General features: G+C 42.2%; 1 protein-coding gene across 1 annotated transcript in view; it reads right to left on the bottom strand.

The window, feature by feature from the left end:
• ASH1L (ASH1 like histone lysine methyltransferase) overlaps positions 1-23,412 on the bottom strand; it is a 198,058-nt gene that overhangs the window by 119,143 nt on the left and 55,503 nt on the right. Inside the window, 1 exon segment of the mRNA XM_032591884.1 lies at positions 10,009-14,566. Coding sequence (XP_032447775.1) covers positions 10,009-14,566 — 4,558 coding nt within the window.

Raw genomic sequence — 23,412 nt, 5'->3', positions numbered from 1 at the left:
CACCAAAACAATGTATTATAAAATTTTAAGAAAGAAACTTATTTTATCATTTACAAGTTAAGACTATCGGGAGTGTTTGTTGAACACTGCATCAAAGCTGGCTTATCACACAAAAGAATACCATAGTAAAAGAATATGAACCGGGGTGCCTGGGTGACTCAGTCGGTTGGGCGTCCGACTTCAGCTCAGGTCATGATCTTGCAGCTCGTGAGTTCAAGTCCTGACGTCGGGCTCTGTGCTGGCAGCTGGGAGCCTGGAGCCTGCTTCGGATTCTGTCTGTCTCTCTAACCCTCACCCACTCACTCTCTGTCTCTCTTTCAAAAATAAATACACATTAACAACAACAAAAAGAATATGAACCAACTATTGGGAGCTTCTGATCAGGTTTTTTTTTGTTCCCAGATTAAATTCTGAAGCCTTTGCTATGGTTCACAGCTCACAGGAGTCCTGGAAGCTTCTACTGAATGAGCTGAATGCTGAGATAAAAGCTGGTTCCATGATAAAAACAGCTGTTTCCAATTGTGGGAAATACATTTACTGAAAGCAATACATTTCATCTGACTCACCAATTAAATGCACTACAAGAGAGAATGATTCAGAGCCTATGCTGGTGATTTTTAAGCTAAAAAGTCTGTTTTCCTCCCTCTAATTAGGCTATTTCTCGTAATGCCCAAAGCACATCATCCACTGAAATGGAATCCCACTGGAAACCCCAGAACTGCACTAACCACCATAATCAATTTTCGGATTTCATCTTCACACGTGTTCACGCTTTACTTTTGGGGGTATCTTTATACATCATGCTAGAGACAATGTCCTATATCAGAAAATTCTGATCAATGCAGACACTCTCCAGTTAAAAAGAAAACAAAGCACAGTATACTTTTCTTCAACCATTACATTTTTACAGTAAATATACTTTTTCCAAACGAAAATAAAAATCAGCTCTAATTTACTCCTGGGGGGACAAAAAAGTTATTGAAACCTGTAATAATTACGTGTGTGTGCGTGTGTATACATTCTCTACTTTGTGAGCTCTAGGGGGAACCATCCCCCATTTTTGAAGTCAGGTTGCAGACTGACCATGTACAGCCAGCCATGAGTTGAAAACGCTGAAAAACAGGGATGGAGTATGTGATTCTCTTTCTCATCAGGCCCATCTTAGGTCTACCGAATGTAGATACTGATTTAATTGGTTACCAGGACCAGGCGAGGCCAGAAAGGCCAGGCGAGGCTTGGGTGTGGAATCCTATGATTTCACATGCATCAGGTTGGTCTTAGACTATTGGTCCCTAACAGTTCCTACAGAAGAACACAGAAGAAGAATGAGCTAACCACCACACAAACATCATTTATAAAATGATGAGAGCTGTTACTCCTTTTAAAGCTTTATGCCACTTAATTTGTTTAGTCCAAATTTGCTCAAGTAATTATCAGTTTGCCCAGCTAGGAAACAAGGCAAGGTCAGCCACCTGGCTCCAGACCACACAGGAAGGAAGATCCTTCCTGCCTGTGCCCCTGATCTAATTTTATTTTCCTCATATGCACATCAACATAATTCATAGATATGCCTGCTTTATGCCAACAAACACGAAAAATCTACTCAATCCAAATCGTAAGAATCTGTTTTATTTTTTCTTTAGTTATTAGAGATAGGCTTCCCTCAACAATTAGTACTGTTTAAAAAAAAAAAAACTAAACTAGTTGTTTTGCTATAATGTTAAATTTATGGAAGATAGTACAAAGTGAGACTTCTCACACAGCCTTTACCCAACTTCCCCTAACGTTAACTTAACGTCTTATATTTTAACTATGATACATCTGCCAAAACTATGAAATTGACATTAATATGATTTTTTCCACATATGTCTTTTTCCTGGTCTAGGGGCCAATCACAATATCACATTGTATTTAGTTGCCATGTCTCAATCCTCTCTCATCTGTGACAGTTTCCTAATCTTTCCTTGTTTTCTCAGGTCCTCGACACTTCTGAGGTACACTGGTCACATATTTTGTACAATGTCTCTTTTTTTAGTTTTAGTATTATTAGAACAGGGTTGTGTTTTTTAAAAGAATACTGTGGTTATAAGTTTTGGAAAGAACACCACAGAACAAAGTTCCCGGCTAATTACATCAGAGGCTACCTGTTATCGGCACGATTCATCATTGATGAAGTTAAACTTGCACCCGGTTGGGGCGCCTGGGTGGCGCAGTCAGTTATGCGTCCGACTTCAGCCAGGTCACGATCTCGCGGTCCGTGAGTTCGAGCCCCGCGTCAGGCTCTGGGCTGATGGCTCGGAGCCTGGAGCCTGTTTCCGATTCTGTGTCTCCCTCTCTCTCTGCCCCTCCCCCGTTCATGCTCTGTCTCTCTCTGTCCCAAAAATAAATAAAAAACGTTGAAAAAAAAAAAATTAAAAAAAAAAATACATAAACTTGCACCCGGTTAAGGTGTGGTCGGTCTGCTCGTCTCCTTCACTGCAAAGTTGCTATTTTCTCCTTCTTGTCCTCTGTTACGTGGCATTAGGTCACTAAGTGCAGTGCATATTCAAGAAGAGGGGAATTAAAGTCCACCTCCTTGAAGAGGCTGGTCTACATATACTATTTGTAATTCTTCTGTAAGGAAAATTTGTCCCTTTCTTCCACTGATTTAATTGGTCATTCTTTTTTTTGTTTGTTTTTAGATAAGCTCTGTGCCATACATGGGGCTTGAAATTTGTGATCCCGAGATCAAATGTCGCATGCTCTTCCAAGTGAGACAGCCAGGTGCCCCATACGATCACTTAGTTACATCAACATGGAGTAATGGGTATTTGCTGTATCTTTACATTATAATCCAATACTGTCACTTAATAGTGACATTATTATTATTATTATTATTATTATTATTATTATCTGTTGCTTACATTGTTCCTGCTTTGGCCACTGGGAAGCCTTTTCATGATAATAATGTCCAGAAGGTAATTGGCAATTTTGTATTATATGGCACAGTAGGAAGTCCTATTTTGGGTATTTTAACAGGATACCAATTAATGTATAATGAATCTGTCTTTAAGTTATCCACAGAAAAAAATATCAGCTGAAGGCCGAGGCCAAATTAAAATAACAAAGTTTAGTTATGCTCTTTGTACACTTTAAGAATAATTACCATGTGACGTCGAAACAATCACATACTGAGAAATGCAAATATCTCCTTGACAGGATGTGTAATTACGAGTACGTAATAAACCAGCTGGAATTACCACAAATGTAAAGCTGTAAGAATTTTAACGGTCTGCACTTCCTCACTTCCCGTTCGTTCCTGCACCCCCAGAGATCGAACATTTACCTCCACAGAAACCACTGTGAGCTCACAGGTGATAATCAGCCAAAGGCAGCCTCTACTCCCAGCCTCTTCGAGTTGACCCCAGCAGCACCTGACATTCCTGTCCCCTTAGCAGTGTGGTGCGCCCAGCGAAACAGGACCACTTCTCACGGCTTCAACAATCACTTACCTACAATTTTCCTCTTCAGGGTGATTTCTCCTCTGAGCTACAGATGCATATATCCCACTGAACAGCATGAAACCCAAATCTGCCTTTTATCTCCAGCCATCTCTTCTGAGCGCCTCCTTTCACTTAATTACACCGCTGTCCAACCCATTACCGGAGGGGCATTCTGCAGACATTCTAAAGTCTTCCCCTTTCCTCGCCTCTTTTTAACGATTTATTTATTTATTCATTCATTCATTCATTTTTGAGACAGAGAGAGACAGAACATGAGCAGGGGAGGGGCAGAGAGAGAGGGAGACACAGAATCCGAAGCAGGCTCCGAGCTGTCAGCAAAGAGCCCGACGCGGGGCTCGAACTCACGGACTGTGAGATCATGACCTGAGCCGAAGTCAGACGCTCAACTGACTGAGCCACCCAGGCGCCCCCTCCTCCCTCTTTTTTTTTTTTTAATTTTTTTTTCAACGTTTATTTATTTTTGGGATAGAGAGAGACAAAGCAAGAACGGGGGAGGGGCAGAGAGAGAGGGAGACACAGAATCGGAAACAGGCTCCAGGCTCTGAGCCATCAGCCCAGAGCCTCACGCGGGGCTCGAACTCACGGACCTCGAGATCATGACCTGGCTGAAGTCGGACGCTTAACCGACTGCGCCACCCAGGCACCCCTCCTCCCCTCTTTTTAAAATCTACTTCTTCTGAATATGTTTTCTCCATCACTACCTTGGTTCAGGCCCCCATAAGATTCTGCTGGGGCAATTCCCAAACTAGTACACCTGATCTCTCCCCAGTACATGTACCACAGTGTTGTCAATTTAATCTCAGCAAATCATCCTGCTTTAAAACCTTTAACTTCCCATTGCCCACAGGGTAAACTCTAAACTCCCTACAATCTTATATAATAAACAAGAGGCTTTATGATCTGTCTCCTGTCTTTCCAGTCTCATCCTGTGGGTTCCATATCAGACTGTAAACAGTTACCTAAGCACACTATGAGGTCACTAAGACCCTAAAAGCTTCTTTCTCTGTAAGAAATAGTCTTCATCCTTTATTCTTTGCACACTAAACTAAAAACTAGGAGTCTTTCTAGCTCCTCCTAGGTGAGCCCCTCTCTTGTCTGCCCCCAAAACATGTTGTGAACATATCTTTAGGAGTTATCAGTCAGTATTTAAGATTTGTTTTTTTAATATTAAAAAAATAGTTTTAACATTTATTTTTGAGAGACAGGGCACAAACAGGGGAGGGGCAGAGTGAGAGAAGGAGGGAGAGGTAGACACAGAATCCAAAGCAGGCTCCAGGCTCCGAGCTGTCAGCAGAGTCTGAGGTGGGGCTCAAACTCATGAACCATGAGATCATGACCTGAGCCAAAACCAAGTGTCAGATGCCCAACCAACCAAGCCAGCCAGGCACCACTGTTTAAGATTTTAGGTGATCTCTACACACAAAGTGGGGATCGAACCCACAACCCCGAGGTCGAGAGTAGCATGCTGTACCTACCCAGCAGCCAGGCGCCCCTGGAGCCATGGATAATTATTTGTAAACATGCCTATGTTCTCTGAGTAAGTGTAAATTCCTTCTGGCAGCAAATCACATCTTACTCATGATTTTATTCCCTGCTCCTGGCAAACAACAGACAATAACTGTGGAAGGGATAGCCATCATCATTAATAATTAAAATTAAAAAAAAAATACATAAAGCTGTGCCAAAACAAAGTTCTGACTTTCAAAGAGATTAAATTAGAAGATACCCCAGGCTTTAGTAATTTTTTCTTATAACTTTCCTTAACTAAAAATCGTTTTCTCAACTGGTTTTAAGAACTAGGATACGTAACCAGTTTTCATGTCTACTTGAAAAAGTTCCTTAAGTAGAAAATCAAGACACATTTCTACCCACTTATCAAAAGAGTAATTGTGAAGAAGACGGAGAGGCTCCACGAATTTGCGGATTTGTGATACAATAAAGAATGTATCTGTTCTCTGATTCTTGGCTTCAAAAACCCTTAGAATTTCCTGAGTGATAGAAGGGTCCTTGTTATGCCAAAGAGCTGACTTAAGGTGGACCCTGGGTAGCCTCAGGGTGGGGCTGCTCACTACAAAGACCAATCACAGGATTAGAGGGCTGAAATTTGGGGCCAGCCCTATCTACAGTGGGGGGAGGGGGGGGAGTGGGTAGAGATAGGGTTTGAGCACACAGCCAGTGATTTAATTAATCATGCCTATGTAATTAGGCCCAATCAACACTCTAGACACAAAGGCCTGGCATTGCTCCCCGGTTGGTGAACACAGTGGTGTGCCGGGAAGGCGACACACCCTGATCCCACAGACAGACACCGGGCAGGGAGGCTGTGTGTCCTCCACCCTAGGCCTTGTCCTGGGAATCTCTTCAATTCCTGATCTGCATTCTTTATGACAATAAAACTGTAATCCTACGTACAGTGGTTTCAGTAACTTCTGAGTTGTTATACCAAATTATCAAAACTTGAGGGTTTGTGGGATTGTGGGAAGCCCCAAATTTGCAGCAGTCTAGACAAGAGTGTAGGTGGACTGGGGTCACTGAAACTCGCTCCGGCACAGGAAGTGGGGGCAGTCTTTGAAGGACTTTGCCCTTAAAATTGCAGGGTCTTTCCTCAACCCCAGAAAACTAGTGTCAGAACGGTGACTTCAGAGATCTTAATGTTTTTGTTATTTTTTTTTAAGAGGAAGGAGACAAATTCTTATTCTTAAGGCAGATATTTTCCCACGTTAGACCTGTACCTCCTGAGGACCCTGCAACCAGGCTCACATCCATCCTTTCACCCCACCTCCTGTAGCCGGTCTCCTGGGTGACTTTAGCGTTTGCATAGCTAATACGTTCAACCACCCTGTCAGCTCGCTTCACTTCCACCTCGATTTCCCTACCTGTTACAAGCTCCTTCTCACAACTCTTAGATTAGAGGCCTCAAACTAAAATGTTCCTTGGAGACAGATACACTGCTTCAATATCTGAACTGAGCCAGATACGGCACACCACAAGGAAATGGTGTGGACTGAGACGAATTGAATAGTGCCTGCCCCAACAGAGTGTGTGTGGGGGGGGGGGGGTGCCATTGATGTCATCCAGGAAATGGGGATTAACTTTTGCCAGATGTTCTGCTTTTTATTTTCCTTTTTTTTTTTTTTAAATTTTAATGTTTATTTTTGAGAGACAGAGCATGAGCAGGGGGAGGGGCAGAGAGGGAGACACAGAATCCCAAGCAGGCTCCAGGCTCTGAGCTGTCCGCACAGAGCCCGACGCAGGGCTCGAACCCACGAACTGTGAGATCATGACCTGAGCCGAAGTTGGACGCTTAACCGACCGAGCCACCCAGATGCCCCTGTTCTGGTTTTTCTTTTAAAGGAAAGCAGATTTCTGAACTTTGTGTGAAATCTCCAGAGTTTTAAGCCTTGGCAATTAATTTTTAAAAAACTGAAGAGATCCCAAATGGTTACAGACAAACCAAAGGGTGATGGCTTTTAACCACTGCTTCTTTATTTCAAGTTTTTATTTAAATTCTAGTTAGTTAGCATACATGGTAAATAACCAATACTTTAAATGGTGCGGTTCCTCAGGGCTGTCTGAGGCCCCGGATTCCGGGTCTATCCCCTCCTTCGGGGAACATCATCCATCACATTGTGACAGATCAACAGACACATGAACGCAGCAACTGTTTTGTTCCAGTGAAGCAAACCAGCTCACACACAACTGGTAAGCAGAAGAATACCAGGATGACATGGTCACTGAGCAGGCTCACACACGATCTCAACAGAGTGAGCCAGGGAGCACCGCTCCTTGTCAGAGCACCGGCCGCAGATCACCCAACACGTGCTTTCCCCAGATCTTCCTGCAAAAGAGCCAAACGAGGACGAGAAACCAGAACCAGCCGTATCTAGCATCACTTCTTTTATCTGCCAGCGACATGCTTTTGTGTCCACAACTGAGCGGCTCTGACCCTTCTCTAATCCCCTTCTATCAAGTTACCTTCGTCTTTTCCTGAAAAGTTAAATGCTATGTTTACTGTAGTCTTTCTTTCTTTATCAAACAATTTGTCTTTTTAACTGCTGCTGGCATTTTCTAGAATTATTATTTTTCTTGGTGCTCTGGGTACAAAGTTGCACACATTTTGAGAATCTGCTCCCGACTTTATCTTTTCTAGAAGCCCTTTTATTTTTTGTAAGTGATATTGACAGTTTCTCAGAACCTCATAGTGAAACACCCCTATCTCCAGCCAAAACATCTTTATTGAGCTCAAGAATCAGATCTCCAACTGCCTGCTGTCTCCCCGCTTGAACGTTCTAAAGATGTTCTAAGACATTCCAAAGTTCACACGTATTAAAAAAGCAAAGTGTGCTTCCCTATGTATGCCTCCTCCAGGTGGCACCACGCCGACCCCTGCAATGTCCCTGCAGGGGTCTGCCCGCACCACACGCCTCCCCCCCCCCCCCCCCGACAGACGGCCAACCTCCCTACAACCAGCTCTCTCCTCCACAAGTGAACGTTCACACACGAGCCAGAATGATCCTTTAAAGAAGCGACTCTAAAATCAGTACTCCTCTGTCTCTTGCCTAAGCCTAGTGTAAAACCTAAACTCTCTGAACACGGTCTGGCTGCTTTCTTCACCCCCAATTCTCGCACCGTCCTGTGTTCCCTGTCTTGCCACCGTGACCCGGCCACCAAGGTCTTCTAATATATTTAGGTATTAGATAGTAAAGAGTACCTCTAGATACTACTCTTTCTCAGCCCAGCATCTTCAAACGTGCTCTTTACTCAAACTTCTGCCTGAGAAGCGGTGGCTTCTCATCCTTCAAGCTTCAACTTTTCATCCTTAGGCCGTAACCAATAACTTTACCTAAACAGGCGCCCCCCTCCCGGTAACGACCCATCCTGACACTGTAGTATTAACTTGACAGCATTTCCCCCCGATTATGCCTTTCCTTGTGAGCTTACCACTCTACTATTGGTCTTGTGTCACTAGGGCTGAAAGTTCATGGGGCCTGACCTCATGTCTTGACGCCAGTGACTGGAAGAGTGCCACACGTTCTAGACTTTAACAACTAAGTGAGGGAGTCAATGAGTGAGTACAACTGTCTCCCCAGCTAACTGCTGCTCGGCCTTCAGGTAACAGTTTAGAGTCACCTTGTCAGAGACGGCTTGCTGAGTCAGGCCCCCTTCCACACTCCGTGTTTTCTTTTCTTTTTCTTGCTTGAACGCTCTGATCACATCTCTAATGACATTTAACATGTACATTTTTGTTCATCGCCTATCTCCTCCTCTGTAAGTCCCATGAGAACAATGTATTTGTGTGCCTTATTCCTCCCAAGAGCCCACAAAGTAGAGTGCCTGACAAACTGATACTCAGTGACTTATTCATCAAAAATTTGCTGAATGAACCTAATTAAAACTTAGGAATTTTTCTTCTCTTTATTACATCGTTAGAAACTAAAGAATGCTCAGTTTCTCAACAAAAATGGCTTTTTCAAAATTTCGTGAATAATGAACATCATAAGCAAAAACACATTAGAGGGGTTTATCATTTCCTATAATGCCTAAGTTTTTAATCTTTTGGGGAATGATTTTACCAATTAACATCTGCGCACTTACAATGTGCAAATCACTTCAATACACACATTATAATCTCATTTACTTCTCACGATAACCCTATTGTTACCATTTTATAGGAAGAGGTATGGAGGCTTAGAGAATTGACTTGGAGAATGTGATGCAATTTATAGATTTTTCCCCTGAAAAGTACGCACAAGCACACATACACATGATTGTACTTATAACTCTATAGAGGTTCCGCAGACTTCCTAGAGTTACCTACAACCAAACCTCCAGAGCTGAGATCTCTGATAAAGACCTTCTGACTCACAGATGCCTTCTTTCTACATGAATGGGCAGTGCTTCCACTTTCTTGTTTCCTATCTTTGTTTCAGTTCTTACGAGCTTTGCAGGTGTTTCAAATGCATCATGCAGATTTGTTTTATGTCATTTCATATGCGACTGAAGCAGCTTTTGTGAGGATACCTAGAGATCACTCTGCAGAACGAAGTCCCTTTTACGACGTTGATAATTTTGAAAGCCTAGATTTTTATTATGAGACACACTGGGTTGACATTTCTTCCTGTAACATAAACTCACTTATAATTACTAGATTAGAATATATTAAAAGTCCTGCACAGCTGCCAACAACACCCATGGGCCATTTCTCCCTAGAGAAACTGTAACCGCCTTTTTGTGTAAGAAAGAAGAATCATTTTTCCTGGTTTCCAAAACTTGAGTGTTGTTTGTTTTTGTAACGGTACCTCTTCTCAAAATTCAGAGTTAATGCAAAGACAGGCCTTATCTTACTTCTCACATGTACCAAAAACAAGAACGCTGAAGATACCATGCCACATCTGTTTATACAAACCAAACCGTTAAGAGTTCACATACACGCATCAGGCAACCTGAGGGCCAAGTCCTCTCCTTTCCCAACACAAACAACAGGCAGCGAAGGAGCCCTCCTTACCTGTCGCGGTCTGCACTGCCCTCTCGCCGGAAGGCAGTGGCTCCTTCCTGTGAGGCCGAGTGAGCGAAGTGTCCTGTGCAGAAAACAGTCCAGGACTGTCGGCTAGTCTCTTCCGGCCGCTGGAGTTCGGGTTGGGGACTCGGCAGCTGCCTATTGCACTTGTGAAAAGGTTTGTATGCTCATCGCTGCTGGCCGGGTCAGAGCTGGGAGTGAACCCTCCCAGGGATAAGCTCGGAGAACTCTCTGAACAGTCGATCTGTAAAGGTGTTTGCAATCCCAAAGCCAGTGGACTAGATTCTGAAGGCTCTCGGTGGACCCACTGTTCTTCTCGATTTATTAAGCTTTTCGAAGGAGAGAGATGAGGGCAGGACATATGACATCGGTGCTTTTCCTTATGCTTATATCGCTCTCCAACAGTTTCCTTCCCAAATCGATAGCGTTTCAAGGACTCCAAAACAGATCTGGAAGAGCCGGTGTCCATGGAAACCTGGGGTTGCTCAGAAGAGCGGTGTTCTCTGTGCTTGTGACGGTGCCTATGTTTGTGCTCGACCATCCAACCATAGGCCATCTCGGGAGGGACGCTAGGGTAGGTGCTCATGGAAAGGAGAGGAGTCCTGCTGGTTGTGAGAAAGGCCTCCTGTCGCAGTAGCTTATGCTTTTTCTTATGGTATTTGGTGGGGTTGAGAAGTAAGTGACCAGCATGCATGTAGGAAGGAGGTGGAAGCGGAGGAGTGAAAGAAGGAGACGGAGGAGGGTAGAGAGTGGGGGGGTACCTTCCATAGTAACCTAGTCCCAGGGGAGTGGCTGTAAGGGGTGACGGAGAGTAAGGCATGCCGTAGGACGGATAGAATCCTGTACCGGAAAGAGGAAAACTAAGGCTGTGCATGAAGGGCATTTCGGCCATTGCCTCCCTCATCTTAGGGGGTCTCCCTCTCTTCTTTTTTAAGTCAGGTTTTCGAATGTAGTGCAAAGGGTCCAAGGGGAAAGAAGGATGTGTATAGAAGCTATTAAAGTTGATGCGAAAAATAGTGGGCAGCAGGTCTCGGGGGATAAAATGATGACTTCGATGGGTGATTCGAATTTCACTCAGACGACTTATCAGTTCCTCCAGATCTGCAATAAAGTCTGGATCCTGTCTGCTTCGGAGCTGGGGGTATTTCTTTTTCCGTTTTCGTTTCTGCCTCTTCGTCTTGTCATAGCTGAGGTAATCGTGATTCCTGCGCTTACATTTGTGTTTATGTTTTTCTTTAAGACTGCTCAGGACTGTAGAGGTTTCAGGGGGAATCAGAGAAACATGTTCAAAAGAATGCCGCCTCTTTTTCTGTCCACAAAACTTCTCTGCTCTGTCCGAAGTGCTGTTATTATCGGTTCCGATTCCACTATCGCTGGGAATGGTCTCGTCGCTGTGAGACTCACTAATGGGAGAAGGAGTGGCCTCTTTCAGGGAGGTGAGTTCACTTAAGTGGGAGGGAGAATTCGGCAACAAAGTAGGAGGAGACAGTCGCCTCCTCCCCTTTGAGGCCTTCTTCATTGCAAGCGTCTGGATCATACTGCCCTGTCTGGAGTGTAAATGCAGATACGGCACTGAACTGGGTTCCACGAAGCCCGCGTCACTGCTCACAGGGCTCTGACCCCCACTAGTCCCGGAAGACTGGGAGCACACAGGTGACGGGAGAATCTCTGACCCACTCGCAGAGGAGGGCAGCAAAGGGGGAAGGATCTGTCCTAATGCCGAGCCAGCTGCCTGCTGAGCAGTTTGCTCAAGGACAGCAAGGCTGGCAGGGCTACCAGAAAGAATGCCGTTTAAGACAGTTTTTGGTTTTCGACCCCTTCTCTTTCCTATGTAAATGGTTCCTTTCTTGCTGACGTTTATCTGCTGGCCCAATTTAGAGCCAAACGTGGCGGCAAGACTGGACACTGTATTATGGAGTTTGGATTGCACTTTCCCTTTATTACTTGATTCTACGGAGCTTGACAGAATCTGATTCAGCAGTTTCTTCCTCTTCAAAGTCTTCATTTTATTTATTTTGCGGATAATTGTTTTCATTAGCTGTCCGTTGTTTCTCTTGGTAATTTTTTTATCTGGATCCATCTCTAGGTCACTCATGCTGCAGACAGCGGGCCTGTGCCTGTCGTCCAGATCGTCTGGGTCCTGAAGCTGATCCTCACTCTCAAAGAAATCACTGCTGCTCCGATGGTTATCACTTTCAGACTCCAGCTTGCTTGGACTCTCGGTGGCAACAAACGGAGCCACGGATAGTACAGGTGGCTTCATCTTGACTGGTGACCTCATCTGCCTCTTCGGTCTGCCTCTCTTTTTCGGAAAAGGAGACACAGAAAGACTTTGCTTGAAGGAAGGAATTTCGATTTCTGGCTGTAAAATCGGGGGTTCCTGTTCTTCCTTAGACTGCAAAGAAAACACTTTAGAGGCAGGGATTTTTAAAGTCCTTTTAGGTGGCCCTTCCAGTTGAGGCATCTCCTTAGCTTTAGGTCTTCCCCTCTTGGGCTTATAAATGTCAGACAAAAGGTCACTAGAGACACACATACTGGAGGAGAGCTTGTGAGTAGCAAAAGCCTTGTGAGCGGGTTTTTCACTATCAGTTAGGAGAGCAAGAGACGGGGCCGTGGACTTGCTCAGCTTTGGCAATCGGCGTTTCAGGAAGTCATGATCTACAAACGAAGATGGTCCGATGTTTTTCATAAACTTGGCTGGCTCAGAATTACTACCTGATAGTGAGCTACACGCAACATTCTTAAAAAGCTCTGATCTTTCTAACTCTAGCCCTTTGGGAGACCGGCACGTGCTTCTCGCCACCACTTTAGTCCACCGAGGTTTCCTTCCTTTCCGTTTTTTCAATGGTTTCGACTGCAAACTCGTGCCTAGGCTTTCAGCCACTTGGCAGTGTTTGTCCGACGCACCTACTGCACCAAGTTTTAGAAAGGGCTTGTTACTAAATAAACTAGTGAAGTTAACAACCGAAGGGGTAATTGCGTGAATACTGGAGTCGGAAGTCAAACTTGGCTTTTTTCCCAGGGAAGAGCTTATTCTTGGAATATCTAGATGCGCGGTTTTGGAATCAGTTAGCTCTTTATCAATCCCTTTACATTCGATGTTCATGCTGTGACCCACGGACCTATGACCAATGTTCAAGTGGGTACTTTCAGGAGTAAACTGGTTCTTTCCAACAGATTCAGAAATTTCTTCCATTAATTCTGTGGAAGGACTTAAAAGCAATGGATTAGGGGCCAGCTGTGAAGTTTCAGGGGGACTTCTGGTTAGAGGGTTGACAGATACGGTGGGCGATGGGGAGGGGAGACTGCTCTCTCCTACTGCACTGAACGGGGATTTTGCTGTGGATGCATCTGAAGCAGCTCCCATTTGAAAGTCCGGAGAAGTGCAGTACACGGGAGGTTGCTTTTCATGCTTTGAGGTTTCATAAGGCCCCCTGTCACTGGATGAGAAACTGTCTTGCTGAATGCATGTTCCTTCGCTGAACATTTCTTTCTCCAAATTGATGATTTCTTTTCGAACTGAGAACTTTTCCAATATGCTTTCTTTACTCTGCCGTATAACATTCTTCTCAAAAGTTTTGCTGGTGGTGCTGTCTTTCAGGGATTCAGAAAGTTCCTGACTTTCATGACTACTGATGTTTGTACTACAAGAAGCCTTGAGTGGTTCCTGAGTGGGGAGCAGTGCTTCGGCTTTAAGGTTTATGGCATCTTTACTGACCAGGCCTGCCATAGAGCAACTCACCAGTCTCTTTCCCATGTCCTTGTTAACTAATCCCATTGCTGAATTTGCTACAATCTTCTTTGCACAGTCCTTGGCCACTAGGCCAACAGTAGAACTCAATTTCTTTCCCAAGTCTTTATTAACCAGCCCAACCACAGTGCCAAGTCCTAACTTCTTTCCAGAGTCCTTGTTCACTAACCCTGGAACAATCCCAATTCCTAGCTTCTTTCCTGAATCCTTGCTCAGCAGTCCTACTGTAGTGACAGTTCCTGGCTTTCTGCCCAAGTCTTTATTAATGAACACCGCCGTAGTGCCCGTTCCTAGTTTTTTCACAGAGTCCTTATTGACCAATCCTACTGTTGCATTAAACACTGGCTTTTTCCCAGGATCTTTAGTTACCAATCCAACTGCTGTGCTGATGGCTGGTTTTTTTATTAAGTCCTTATGTAGTATTCCAGCTACAGAGCCAACGCCTGCTTTCCGGATCAAATCTTTGCTAACCAATCCCGCAGCAGTGCCAGTTCCCAACTTCTTCGGTTTAGTCTTGGAAGACTTAGAGGGAGGGCAAGTTGCGATGAGCTGTGCCAACTTCTCTGTTACACTCGTTCCTCCATTAAGTAATGCTCGGTCCTTTAAATCAGGCTCCCGGCTCCCAACAAGAGTAGATGATGTTGCATTAATGTAATCTGTCATTTCTGAGTGTACTGGAGACAGCTTCTTCGACAAAGGACTGTTTTCTCCCTGTGAATGAAGACGGATGCCTTCTTCGGATTGGCATTCAATGGCTGCAACATCACCTGCTTTCTTGTACAACTTTGAAGGGTCCTAAAATTTGAACAAGAAACAGGTTTCAGAGAGAGTAAACCTTGTATCACACTTCGGTTTAGCATTAAAACTGAACAACCTGACTGATCACTTATCAGATAAAACATAGGCAAGAGTGCTTTATTTAAAAAGGTTTATTTAAAAACCTAACTAATGTTAAACACCATGTCACCATATAGGAGTTCCTCTGCTGCTGTACCAGAAGCTAGCAAAACGTTACCTGTGCTGACTCTCAACCACACACACTTATATATTATTCAACATTTAAAAATAACCTGCTTTTTTTGACATTGTTTGAAAATGGCAAATTAGCAATCTACTCTTACCTTACTTTAGACTGAACATTTGCATACAAACATCCTATTTTTAAAAAGATAAGTATTGTTAGTTACAATAACCAATGGCACTCTTTTAAAATAATAGTTCACTGGGGCGCCTGGGGGGCTCAGTCGGTTAGCTACCTGACTTTGGCTCAGGTCATGATCTCCCGGTTCGTGAGTTTAAGCCCTGCATGGGCCTCCCTGCTTTCAGCGCTGAGCCCACTTTGGATCCTCTGTCTCACCCTCATCTCTTTGCCCCTCCCCCGCACGCATTCGCTCTCAAAAATAAATACACGTTAAAAAATATATATTTAAGGGGCACCTGGGTGGCGCAGTCGGTTAAGCGTCCTACTTCAGCCAGGTCACGATCTCACGGTCCGTGAGTTCGAGCCCCGCGTCAGGCTCTGGGCTGATGGCTCAGAGCCTGGAGCCTGTTTCCGATTCTGTGTCTCCCTCTCTCTCTGCCCCTCCCCCGTTCATGCTCTGTCTCTCTCTGTCCCAAAAATAAAAAAAACAAAACAAAACAAAAAAAAAACGTTGAAAAAAATATATATATTTAAAAATAAAATAAAATAATTGTTCACTGCCTACCTCCTTCATTGATAGCAAAGATTTCAAACCAGTGCTGTGCAACCCCTAACCTACTTCCACTCCTTTAACTCATTCTCAATTATAGTTTATTTTTATTTTTTCAATGTTTATTTATTTTTAAGAGAAAGAGCGCAAGTAGGGGAGAACCCACGAACCAAGCCCAAGTTGGACGCTTAACCGACTGAGCCACCCAGGTGCCCCTCAGTTACAGTTTTGAAAGAACAGTCAAGTTCTCTCTTAATGTGAGAGGAATAAAAAAGACAGTAAAATACATTCACATTTTCTATACAATGCACTTTTATATAACATTTAGGGGGCATCTGGGTGGCTCAGTTGGTTGAGCATCTGACTCTTGATTTTGGTTCAGGTCATGATCATGAGTTCGAGCCCCAAGTCAGGCTCTGTGCTGACAGTGAAGAACCTGCTTGGGATTCTCTCTCTCTCCTTTGCTGTCTGCCCCTTCTGTGCTCATGCTTTCTTCCTCTATCTCTCTCTCGAAATAAATAAATAAACTTGAATAAAAAGATTTGTATCACATTTTGGAGTTGGAAGTAACTTTTAAGTCATTAACATAAATTGTTACCCAATTCATGAATTCTCACCATATACTTCACAAGTGAATTAATTACTTCACACAACAATCTGTTTTACTTTTGGATAACAATTAAAGAGTTCTTTTTTTTAGAAAAGCAAAGCTGGAGACATCCCGATTCCGGACTTTAAGCTACATTACAAAGCTGCAGTGATCAAGACAGTATGGTACTTGCACAAAAACAGACACATAGATCAACGGAACAGAAAAGAAAACCCAGAAATGGAACCACAACTATATAAGTCAACTAATCTTCAACAAAGCAGGAAAGAATAACGAATGGAAAAAAAGACAGTCTCTTCAGCAAATGGTGTCAGAAAAAACTGGACAGCAACATGCAGAAGAATGAACTTGGACCACTTTCTTAGACCGCACACAAAAGGAAATTCAAAATGGATGAAAGACCTAACCACGAGACAGGAAACCATCAACATCCTAGAAGAACACAGGCAGCAACCTCTTTGACCTCCGCCGCAGCAACTTCTTACTAGACACGTCACTGGAGGCAAGGGAAACAAAGGCAAAAATGAACTATTGGGACCTCATCAAGATAAAAACCTTCTGCACAGCAAAGGAAACAATCAACCAAACTAAAAGGCAGCCTACAGAATGGGAAAAGATATTTGCAAATGACATATGTGATAAAGGGTTAGTATCCAAAATCTAGAAGAACTTCTCAAACTCAACACCCAAAAAACAAATAATCCAATTACGAAATGGGCAGAAGACATGAATAGACACTTTTCCGAAGAAGACAGCCAGATGGCTAACATGCATGAAAAGATGCTCAACATCACTCATCAGGGAAATACAAATCAAAACCACAAGGAGATACCACCTCGCACTGGTCAGAATGGCTAACATTAACAACTCAGGCAACAACAGATATTGGGAGAGGATGCAGAGAAAAGGGAAACACTCATACACTGTTGATGGATGTGCAAACTGGTGCAGCCACTCTGGAAAACAGTCTGCAGGCTCCTCAAAACATTAAAAATAGAACTACCCTACAACCCAGCAATTACACTACTAGGTATTTATCCAAAGGATACAAAAGTACAGATTTGAAGGGGTACACACGCTCCCCAATGTTTATAGCAGCGTTATGAACAACAGTCAAATTATGGAAAGAGTCCAATTGTCCAATGACTGATGAATGGATAAAGAGGTGGTATTTGTATGTATGTGTCTATATATTAAAATATACGCATATATAAACTTATAAATATATACATACAATGGAATATTACTCAGCCATCAAAAAGAATAAAAGACTAGAATCTTGGGGCGCCTGGGTGGCTCAGCCAGTTAAACGTCTGACTCGTGATCTTAGCTCAGGTCTCGATCTCAGGGCCATGACTAAGCTGTGTGTGTACTTAAAAAATAATAATAATAACTGAATCTTGCCATTTGCAATGATGTGGATGGACTAGAGTGTATTATGTACGCTAAGCAAAGCAAGTCAGTCAAAGACAAATACCATATGATTTCTTTCATATGTAGAATTTAGGAAACAAAACAGATGAACATATGGGAAGGGGGAGAAAAACAGAGAGAAAGATAAGAGACTCTTAATGATAGAAAACAAACTGAGGGTTACAGACTGAGGGAGGGGGGTGGGGGGATGGGATAGACGGGTGAGGGCACATTAAGAGGAACACTGGGTGTTGTATGTAAGTGATGAATCACTGAATTCTACTCCTGACACCAATATTACACAATATGTTAATTAACTAGAATTTAAATAAAAATTTTGGGGAAAAAAAGTCCAAAGAAATAAAAAAGATTTATTTAAATCAAAAATATGAACTTCATTTGACACTGTCAGGGAAAACAAATAATTTTTCTCCCATGTTTCAACATAGATTTTCTTGAACAACTGAAGTATAATTGACGTAAAGAGTTCTTTTTAACCATGAAATAAAAATGAAAGACTTGAACAAATGGAAATACATACTGTGTTTGTGGATAGGAAGACATAAGATGACAATTTTCCCAAAACAAATTTATAAATTTAATGCTATCCCAATAAAAATACCACCAAAAAAATATAAAATTCTTTTGAAAAATTAGACAAGCAAGAATAACTAGCAAAATCTTAAAAAGAAGAAAAGCAAGGGTACAACTGTACCAAATGTAAAATTATTTTTTAAAGCTTCTATCGTTAAACAGTACAGAACTTACACACAAAAAGACCGAAGAACCAATGGAAGAGGGCGAACAACAAAAAACAAATTCAAGCATACCCAGACATGTACCGCATGTAAAATGGTGTAATTTCTATAGAAGGGAAATGGGTAATAACTAGAATACCATATGCATTTAACTACAGGAACCCCACCAGTAGGAGACCAAATCCCTACTGGATTAGATTTTTGCCAAGATACGCTGGCAAAAATATAACAGCTGCAGAAAACTATAAAATGTACCACTACTTTTTAAGATTTTAAGTAATCTCTATATCCAACGTGGGGCTCAAACTCACAACTCTAAGGTCAACAGTTATACTTGACTGAGCCAGCCAGGCACCCCCTACCACCATTTTAATAGCAAAACTCTAAAATAATTATCTACAGGAGAGTGGCTGATTAAACCAAAGGAATGTGTATAAGAGAGTACTATGAAACTGCAAAAAAAAAAAAAAAAAAGCCCCAAAAAACAAGACCCCAAAAAAGGAGAGACCAACCAACTGCTGTGTGATCCTCTTTAAGAATACGATGTTAGGGGCGCCTGGGTGGCGCAGTCGGTTGAGCGTCCGACTTCAGCCAGGTCACGATCTCACGGTCTGTGAGTTCGAGCCCCGCGTCAGGCTCTGGGCTGATGGCTCGGAGCCTGGAGCCTGTTTCCGATTCTGTGTCTCCCTCTCTCTGTGGCCCTCCCCCGTTCATGCTCTGTCTCTGTCTGTCCCAAAAATAAATAAAAACGTTGAAAAAAAAAAAAAAAGAATACGATGTTAAATGAAAGAAAGAATTAGAACAGTGGCTATAAATATACCACCTTACATATAAAAAAGGAATATGAATATATACACGTATCTGATCACATTAAACATGGAAGGAAAAAACCGAAAGATTAATAAAAACGGTGACCTACAAGGGGAGGAAAGAGGCCTAGATGTCAGACTTCTCTGCATCTACTTATGGTTCTGACTTTGCAATTAAGTACTTTAAGTATTTAAGAAACAAAATTATATCATATAGAAAAATATTCCAAATCTCTAAATATTGAAAACAATGTAAACAAATATATCTATCAAATTAAGTACATAGCTACATGGAAGACGATTATTTTGAATTACTTTAAAACAGTCTTTGGACAATACATTTTAAAGACAAAATGATATCCACAAGAAATCTTAAATTCCATCCAGGGAGACTGATATTAGTGGTAATATTGGTATAATTACTTTGAACCTAGATAGATGGATAATTGATAGATATATAGATCAAATATGTTACTATGTGAATGTCATTAGGAACCAAATTTTTTTTTTTTTAACGTTTATTTATTTTTGAGACAGAGAGAGACAGAGCATGAACGGGGGAGGGTCAGAGAAAGAGGGAGACACAGAATCTGAAACAGGCTCCAGGCTCTGAGCGGTCATCACAGAGCCCGACGCGGGGCTCGAACTCACGGACCGCGAGATCATGACCTGAGCCGAAGTCGGCCGCCTAACCGACTGAGCCACCCAGGCGCCCCTAGGAACCAAATTTTTGTAAGAAAAAAAAGGAGACGCAATATAAAACCAAAGAGATTAAAACCCCTATAATTTCAAGTTGAAATATTAGAAACGTACAAAGGCTTTAACACACACCCACACCTTCCCCCTTATCTCTATCACACTGCCTAAATACAATGAAAATCCAGTAGCAATGAACACCTCTAATACCCAGGACTGTGGTCTCTACCTATCACTTCCCAGTAAAAGGGGAGGAACCAGGGTTCCCTGAAGAACAGACTACATCCAAGTATTAGATAGGAAATGTAGCACAAGAGGATCCTAGTGATGGACGTAAATAGATCTCTGAACTTGTACTAGTCACTCTACTCTTTAATTTGAAATTTACCATAATGAAATGTGTTTATTAAAATAAGTTCTTCCTAAGGGGCGCCTGGGTGGCTCAGTCTGTTGAACGTCTGACTTCAGCTCAGGTCATGATCTTGCGGTCCGTGGGTTTGAGCCCCGTGTTGGGCTCTGTGCTGACGGCTCGGAGCCTGGAGCCTGCTTTGGATCCTGAATCCCTCTCTCTGCCCCTCCCCCGCTCATGCTCTGTGTCTCTCTCCCTCAAAAATAAATCAACATTAAAAAAAAAAAATTAAAGTAAGTTCTTCCTAAGAGTGATGTAAAATCTGCCTTTCTGCAACTATCACTTACTGGTCTGAGTCTCACCTTCTCAAATCACATAGAATAAGTCTAATTGCTCTGCTTTCCAGCAGCTTCTCACCCATGTGATCTCGACCACACAGTCAACCTTCTGCCCCAAATGGTTTCACTTCTTTCTGGTCATTTTCTGACGGACGTGTTTCAGTTTCTCAACACTCCTCTTTACTTTATGGCAACTAAAGGAGAACACAATTCCACCAATAGTTGATCACCTCAGAATTAAGGAAACTTAATTATCTCTTTTGGACTAGACTCTTACAATTTTGCCCAAGGGGAAAATGACTTTTTTTTGACAGTCTCCTGTACAATTTATAAATACTAAGCTTGTGATTAAACAAACCCCTTACATTTTCCTCCCATTTTACTAAGAAACAATAGGCTCATTCTGTACGTTCATAGTTACTTTTCAAAACTTAACAATTAAGAGGCTTTATAAAGTACTTTGAAATATATTTGTATCTGAAAACTACATTTCTTTTTTATTTTATTTTTTATTTTTAAAAATTTACATCCAAATTAGTTAGCATATAGTGCAACAATGATTTCAGGAGTAGATTCCCTAGTGCCCCTTACCCATTTAGCCCATCCCCCCTCCCACAACCCCTCCAGCAACCCTCAGTTTGTTCTCCGTATTTATGAGTCTCTTCTGTTTTGTCCCCCTCCCTGTTTTTATATTCTTTTTGTTTCCCTTCCCTTATGTTCATCTGTTTTGTCTCTTCAAGTCCTCATATAAGTAAAGTCATATAATATTTATCTTTCTCTGGCTAATTTCACTTAGCTAATTTCACTAATAATACCCTCCAGTTCCATCCACGTAGCTGCAAATGGCAAGATTTTATTCTTTTTGATTGCCGAGTAATACTCCATTGTGTATATACACCACATTTCCTTTATCCATTCATCTGTCAATGGACACTGGGCTCTTTCCATACTTCGGCTATTGTGGATAGTGCTGCTATAAACATGGGGGTGCATGTGTCCCTTCAAAACAGCTCACCTGTATCCCATGGATAAATACTCAGTAGTGCAAATGCTGGGTCGTGGGGTAGTTCTATTTTTAGTTTCTTGAGGAACCCCCATACTGTTTTCTAGAGTGGCTGCACCAGCTTGCATCCCCAGAAAACTACAACATTTCTAATGTTAAAACTTACCTGTAAAAATCCATCTTGTACAAACTGAGACTATGTACAGTGAAGTGGATAAAGTTAACAACAGTGAACGGAAGGAGCCAGAACAAATGTTTATACTATTTAAGCCCATTCAGGAGGCCCCGGGGGGCTCAATTGGTAAAGTGTCTGACTCTTGATTTCGGATCAGGTCACGATCTCACGGATTGGGAGTTTGAGCCCCACGTCAGGCTCTGTGCTGACAGCGTGGAGCCTGCTTGGGATTCTCTCTCTCCCTCTCTCTGTCCCTTCCCTGCTCATGCAACACTCTCTCTAAATACATACGTAAACTTAAAAAAAAAAAAAAAAGTCAGGAAAACAGTCCCCCGTGGTTATGAGGCAGCGTGGCGTGGGCGGCAGCGAAAGGGAAGGAGCATGAGAGGGTTTGACAGGTGCTGGCAGTGTTGTAGCTCTTAAACTGAACACTGGCCAGGGGGGGTACTGTGGACTGAGAAGATCCATTGAGCTGTCACACGATTTATGTGTGTTTATACTTCAATAAAAGTCATTTTAGAAATTCTGCCTTAAGTGGAGACATATACAGTTCCCATATCCTGCTAAAGGACTGTACTCAAGTCTGGGTTTTTGTGTCTGTCAGAAATATTAACTAAAATCAGCCTAAAACACTATCCCACAGTAAACGGTCAATGATGAAAAGAGAAGAAAAAAGATATACGCAGATAATTTAGTTTTGGTTTCAAAGATCTCTTCTTCCAAATTCTGCCACTGGATAAAGTGAGTCAATGAGATAATATTAATAAGACAATGCAAAACTACCTATGGTGCTGGTGATAGTAGTCTCTTACATTCCTAAGAACCTTTTAAAATGACAATTGGTCATAAGAAGGGTCATTTTTAACAGAGTATATTATATGTTGGGCAACAAAAAGGATATCTTATCAAAACGTCCCATTAGGCATGTAATTTTTTTCAACACAAAAATAGCTTTACTCCAAATATAAAGTTAGGCTTATTTTAAAAAGTGACAAAAGTACTACCATCCATGGATAAACACTTTTACATTTCAGATCTTTCCATCACATGCACAAAAACACATGTACATCCTTGTATAAAAATGGTCCAAAAATGCTTTTTGTTTTGTACCTTGGTTAACTTAAATGCTACAAGAAGACACCTTTCTGTGCAAACAAATCAGGAATTAGACTACTGATTCAACAGTTTCACAACAGTCTGCAGTTCATTAAATCAACCTACTTGCTGCTTTTAAAATAACTTCTGGTTATTTATTATTATAAATAGTATATGATAAACATCCAATTACATAAATCTTTGCTATTGTCCAATTATTTCCCTCAGAAAATTGTTAGGTCTAAAGGTATAATATATAGAATAAATAGTTACACATGTTGACCAGCTATGCACCAAAGGGGGGAAAAATTATTTCAAAGGGAAAAAAAAAGTTCATTACAAAAATCCAGAATGGGGGTGTCTGGGTGGCTCAGTCGGTTAAACATCTGACTTCAGCTCAGGTCATGATCTCGTGGTCCGTGAGTTCGAGCCCCGCGTCGGGCTCTATGCTGACAGCTCAGAGCCTGGAGCCTGTTTCAGATTCTGTGTCTCCCTCTCTCTGACCCTCCCTCTCTCATGCTCTCTCTCTCTCCAAAATAAACATAAAAAAACCCAAACAAACACAGAATGTATAAAACAATACATTTCTACAACTCAAGATAATACTTTATGATGTGTGATATTCCATACTGTTAGGCAATGCTTCTTAGAGCAGAAACAACAATACCATCTGATAGCCTGATCCTGATAATTCTGAAATTAAA

This window comes from Lynx canadensis, chromosome F1 (assembly GCF_007474595.2).
Source record: "Lynx canadensis isolate LIC74 chromosome F1, mLynCan4.pri.v2, whole genome shotgun sequence".
In the NCBI taxonomy this organism is placed as follows: Eukaryota; Metazoa; Chordata; class Mammalia; order Carnivora; family Felidae; genus Lynx; species Lynx canadensis.
The sequence above is the reverse complement of the archived record's forward strand: the minus strand, read 5'-3'. Positions and strand labels throughout refer to the sequence as shown.